General features: G+C 44.8%; 1 protein-coding gene across 1 annotated transcript in view; it reads left to right on the forward strand.

Moving 5' to 3' along the window:
* Window positions 1-6,321, forward strand: part of popdc2 (popeye domain containing 2) — a 20,192-nt gene that overhangs the window by 7,073 nt on the left and 6,798 nt on the right. Inside the window, exon 3 of the mRNA XM_017430115.3 lies at window positions 5,034-5,598. Within this exon, the coding sequence (XP_017285604.1) occupies window positions 5,034-5,549 (516 nt within the window). The 3' untranslated portion in view covers window positions 5,550-5,598. The remainder of the gene's footprint in view (window positions 1-5,033; window positions 5,599-6,321) is intronic.

The raw sequence follows: 6,321 nt of genomic DNA on the forward strand, positions 1-6,321 counted from the left end.
GAAATGGGCGGATTTAGAAAAACGGTCGATGATGTTGAGAATAACAGTGTTACCTTCAGAGGGAGGTAGTCCGGTGATGAAATCTAGTGATATGTAGGACCAAGGACGAGCAGGAACGGGTAGTGGTTGAAGCAGTCCAGCCTGTGGCTGATGAAGGGACTTGTTCTGGGCACAGGTCGGACATGCCTTAACATACTCCTTGATGTCAGCTGTCATCGTGGGCCACCAAAAATGTCTTTGAGCGAACGTTGTCATCCTGGCGATTCCCGGGTGGCAGGTGAACCTGTGGTTATGTACCCAATCTAACACTTTGCTAATGACACTTTGGGGTACAAACCTTCGTCCCGTTGGTCCTGTTCCTGGGTCAGGTTCCGTCTGTTGAGCCACTGCAATCGTGTTCTCGATCTTCCAAGTAAGTGATCCCACGAAACAGGAGGAGGGTAACACATTGACCTCTGACTTAAGAGAGTCTGTCGCAGAGAACTGTCGGGAGAGTGCATCGGCCTTGATGTTCTTGGATCCTGGTCTGTAGGTGAGAATGAAATTAAATCTGGCGAAAAACAAAGACCACCTGGCTTGTCAGGGATTTAGTCTTTTTGCGTTCTGTAGGTATGTTAAGTTTTTGTGATCTGTCCAAATTACAAAAGGTTCCCTGGAACCCTCAAGCCAATGCCGCCATTCTTCGAGTGCTAACTTGATTGCCAGTAACTCTCGATTTCCCACATCATAATTTTGTTCTGAAGGTGATAGGCGTCTCGAAAAGAAAGCGCATGGATGTACCTTACTGTCGGAAAAAGACCTCTGAGACAAGACTGCCCCCACCCCAGTGCCTGAGGCATCCACCTCCACAAAAAACTGCTTCCCTGGATCTGGATGACAGAGGACGGGGGCCGATGAAAACAGTTCCTTAAGCTCCCGAAATGCCACATCTGCTGCAGATGTCCAACAAAAATTGCGGAGAGTAGAGGTTAGCTGGGTAAGAGGCGCGGCCACCCGACTGTAGTCCTTAATGAAGCGTCTATAGAAATTAGCGAACCCCAGGAAGCACTGTAACTCTTTGCGACAGGACGGAACTGGCCATTCAGTAACGGCCCTGACCTTTTCTGGGTCTGTGCGAAATTGTCCTCTCTCGAAAATAAACCCCAGAAATGACACTGTGGACACATGAAAAGCGCACTTTTCGGCCTTAACGAACAACTTGTTCTCAAACAATCTTTGCAATACTGCCCTGACGTGAGTTCTGTGTGTCTCTGCATCTTTAGAAAAAATCAATATGTCGTCTAAATAAACGAACACAAAGATATTAAGAAAATCGCGCAACACATCATTTATTAGCGCTTGGAAAACGGCGGGGGCGTTGGTAAGGCCAAAGGGCATGACCAGATATTCAAAATGGCCCAATGGTGTTTTAAACGCCGTCTTCCACTCATCCCCTTCTCTTATTCTCACCAAATGATATGCATTACGAAGATCTAATTTTGAGAAAACGGTAGCCGAGTGAAGCTTCTCATGGACTGAATCTATTAGTGGGAGCTGATATTTATTCTTTATCGTTATCTGATTTAACGCCCGAAAATCGATACAAGGTCTCAGAGATTTGTCCTTTTCGACAAAGAAAAACCCAGCTCCCAAAGGGGAGGTGGAGGGTCGGATGATTCCTGAGGCCAGAGACTCGTTTATATATTTATTCATGGCCTCAGTTTCAGGACCCGAAAGATGGTAGAGCCGACTGGAAGGTAACGGAGCGCCCGTCAACAGCTCAATGGCGCAGTCATAAGGTCTGTGAGGAGGTAAAGATAGGGCCTTGCATTTACTAAAGACCGGTGCTACGTCATGGTAGGGCTTAGGAACCTCCGACAAATCAATGTCTTCCCCAGGTTCCTCCACCTCAACCCCCACTTGCGCACCAGCAGACCGAAGACAATGTAAAAGGCACCAATCACTCCAAGATTCTACCCTTCTCTCTACCCAATTTAGTACCGGGTTATGTCTCTTTAACCAAGGGAAACCAAGAATTAATTGCGGCGATAAAGCAGAAAACACATAGAACTCACCGGATTCGTGATGATTGCCAGAAACCAGGATTTGCAGGTTGGTGACACGATGGGTAATCTGGGAGATGGTCTGACCCGTAAGGCCTGTGACAGTTGATCCACGAGACACCTGGAGATCAAGTTAAGTTCCGATCCTGAATCCACCATGGCTGCAATAGGTAGAGTAGTCTGGTTGGAGATAATCCTAGGAGGGAGAGACAGTAACGAAGTTGGGGAAAATATTAATGGACCCGGCAGATCTCTCCCCTCTACTGGCGGGTCTGACCGTTTCCCCGAAACGGGCAATTAGCCACGAAATGTCCTTTTTTCCCGCAGTATATGCACTCCTTTGCACGAAAACGTCTTTGTCGTTCCTCCACAGAGAGACGAGTACGGCCCACCTGCATGGGTTCTCCCTCCGCTCCAGGGATCTGTGGTTCGGTGACGTCCCCCGTCCCCAAACAACCACCAGGCGTACGTATCCCGACATGCTGCAGACTCCTCTCCCGCTGCCGTTCACGAAGACGGTTGTCGATCCTAATGGCCAGTGCAATAAGCTCATCGAGGCTAGCTGGCTCTTCTCTGGTAGATAGTTGATCCTTAATATTCTCCGACAGTGACCCAGTAAAAATACCCTTTAAGGCTAGTTCATCCCAGCCAGCCTCCTGAGCCGTTATCCGGAAATCCACGGAGAAGTCCGCCACCGTTCTGCTACCCTGACGAAGCGCTAACAACCGTTTAGCCGCCTCCTCCTGTTGTAACGGATGGTCGAACACACGCCGAAATTCTTGCACAAACTGATCGAATAAAAGTGTCTCGATTGGGTGAGTAGACAGGAACGCCTGAGCCCAATGCAGTGCACGTCCCTTTAACGCGGCTACCAAAAAAATGATCTTAGAGACGTGTGACGGAAAAAGTGACGGCGAACGAGCAAACGCCAAGTTACATTGCAACAAAAAACCGCCACAACGATCAGTGTTCCCGTCAAATAACTCCGACGGTTTGACTTCCGGTTCTCGAAGTGGGGCTGAACTGACTGAGCGGGGCGTGGTGACGACGGGTGAAGTGGATTGCATTGTGGGAAATAGAGTTCCAAGACGATTGTCGATAGCTACTATGCGATGGGAAACTTGATTTAGTGTAGCACACGTGTCCTGCTGAACCTGATATAACTGTTGGATGAGTGTTTCATATTGATCTAACCGGTGCTCGTGGTGAACTAAAGTATCTGCGGTCTGTCCACCACCGGAACTGCTCTTTTCGTCTGGCTGGAGCATTCTGTCAGGTTTCTGAGTAGTTTCTATTGAGCAGTCCGGCAGCAGACAGACACAGGAGACCAGGTGATAACGGTAAGTGATTTATTTACAGTGAGGGAAAAATATTTACAGGAACGGGAATCGGGATCTGAAAGAGTGAGGAACACGGTAAGTATGGAGGAGAGGAACACGAGAAAATCTAAGAATGGTAAGTGATGGTTGGTAAGTTAAGGTTCTTACGACTGGGCCGAGAGTCCAACAACTCGAAGAAGCAAGCAGTGGTGAGTTCAGGTTTCAGGATGGTTGTAGTGATCCTTCCAGTGGTGAGTAATTCCTTCCAGGTGACAACGTGGAGCAGACAGACAGGCACGGGAGAACAGGTAGGTACTTTGCATTGACAGGAGTCTCAAAAAACAGAAACCAGACTGGATCCACGGGATCTGAGGTATTTCCCGAGGCAAAAACGGAACAGAGTTAACCAACAGAGGATTACAAATAACTAGTCTTTTACAGAGGCTCAGCGACTTTACCACTAGTAGGTAATGCTCCAGCGCTGGTCTGGTTCCTGCCGACGCCTTAAGTACACCTGTCCTAGAAATCAGCCAGATCTCTTGCAGGTGAGGAAAGAGTGTTGACGAGACGTCAATCACCCGTCTGGCCACGCCCACCAGGAAGCACTCACACACACCAACAACACAGTCCCAAAACCCCAAGATCACCACAATTTAAAGTTGTCTTTATTTGAAAAGATTCAAAATTACATTACATATAACAGAAGTATGTGAACCTTTCAGGATCTGGTATGACCACTTGTTTTGGGTCCTTCTAAAATATTTACTTGGATTAAGATTACGGCTTTGACTAAACCTTTATAGAATGTGAGTTAATATTCGTATATCTTAGGTTGTTCTAAGATGAAAATTTAAGTTCACTTCACAAACAAATGTCTTTCTTTTAATTTTATTTTCTTAGACGTTTCTGGTTAAATTCACATTTCATAATTCATAAAATTACTTCCAAGCAAATCTGATTTAAATGCAGCAGAACAGGCCCAAACTTTGATACAACCTCCACTGTACTTTATGAAAGGAAGATGCTAGAATGCTGTGTTTTTATGTTTCTAAACACGTCTGTCCCCATTTTAATCTTTCTATAAGTCTAAATTATTCCTTAGTCATTCCCACCAGCCTTCAGGCTTGTCTATATGATCTTTTAAAAAACAAACAAATAAATACATATTTTTAAATAGATATTTTTGTTGAGATGAGTGGCTTTCTCCCTGCAGCAAAGCCATGCAAAGCTTTGCTGTTCAGTGTTCTCCTGATAGATGACATTAGACAATGTGAAAGAGGTTGTTAGTTGTTTAGATTATAACCTGGGTGTCAGTGTGACCTCAGTCTAATACACACTTTCTCCTTGGAGTGATAAATTAGTCATGGTAAAGGTAAAGTTGTTCTTGAATTTCTTTGTTCTTTATATGTTTGTCTTGTGACCATTGTTAAAGTCAATAAAACCCTTTTTAAAATGTTTTGTGAGCCTTTCCTATCTTATGTGAGTGGTGAGCTCTTTTTACACAGATATCTAATGTGTTTCTAGTATTTTCATAAAAATATGCTTCAAGACTCAGACTTTCAATTAATACTCATTCCACTCAAAAAGACCAAATCCACACTGCTAACAGTCAAACATTCCAACAAATATTTAAAAAATTACTGCAGTAAAAAGTGTGAATTATCTTGTCCAGGTGACTCTAACAGCAGATGAAGACTCACGGTACGTCTCATGGCGTCGCCGGCGCCTCTACATGCTGATATCAAAAGACAGCTTCGTCGCCCGCCTCTTCTCTGTCATGCTAGGATATGACATCGCAGAAAAGCTCTACAACCTCAACAACAAGCTGTATATAAAGAGCGGAGTGCTGCTGGACATCCGCTTGCCAAGCCTCTACCACGTCCTGGCCCCCTCCTCACAGGGCAGTGAGGGCGGCAGCGGCAGTGACAGTGGCACCACCAAGGAGCAACAAATCCAAGCCCACCAGATGTCTAATCCTGGCCAGACTCAGCCTTCCAAGCCCAACCTGCAGGGACCAAGAACAACAGCCGCAAATGTGCCAAAGGCCTCGGATCACTACCAGCACCCCTGGGCATCGGACCCGGAACTGCCATCTGGTGAGGATTCCAGTAGCCTGGTCCTGGAGGACTTTGCTGATGTGGCAGGCTCCTTAATGGATTATGGCAGTGAGAGAGATTATTTGAGGTAGAAGGGCAGGGTGCTGGATCTAACACACTGGTTCACCACTTAAGCTACATGTAAGTACCTCACTTGGGTGGAAAGTTGCATGAGGATGTTGGTGCATGGAAAGCTTGCAGTGCACAGTACTAACAGTTTTATAGTGAATAATCAGTCTAGGGAATACTTTCAAAATCATAGCTTTACATAAACAAATGCATATTTACAAATAAGACTATACACATGTGTATTATGTAAATATAAAGTATATTTTTTTAGAACAGCAACTTTTAATATCTTTAAATAGGTCCTGTGAGGAACTGTATTTTTGGGGGGTTATTTCTCTTGTTTATTCTTAGTGATATTTACTTCTGCATTTTTCCTTGTGTTTCATTACCATCAGTATTTTTCCTCAGTCTGTCTCTGCTCCCCAGTCCTGCAATGCCCACCTACACCTGTTCGCTGTTATTAATCAATCAATCAATCAATCAACTTTATTTATATAGCACATTTTAAAAACCACAGGGGTAGCCAAAGTGCTGTACAATAAAAAGGAAATAGATAAAACAAATAAAGAGATAAAAAACGATAAATAGATAAAAGAGACATACACATACGAGTTCACAGCAGGTATGTTTTAGGTGCCAAGAAAGACAAAAAATCACGGTGTGTTAAAAGCCAAAGTATAAAAGTGTGTTTTTAAAAGAGATTTAAAAACAGGAAGAGAGGAGGCCTGTCTGACACTCAGGGGTAAATTGTTCCAGAGCTTGGGAGCAGCAACAGCAAATGCTCTGTCGCCTCTG

This window comes from Kryptolebias marmoratus, linkage group LG6 (genome assembly GCF_001649575.2).
Source record: "Kryptolebias marmoratus isolate JLee-2015 linkage group LG6, ASM164957v2, whole genome shotgun sequence".
In the NCBI taxonomy this organism is placed as follows: Eukaryota; Metazoa; Chordata; class Actinopteri; order Cyprinodontiformes; family Rivulidae; genus Kryptolebias; species Kryptolebias marmoratus.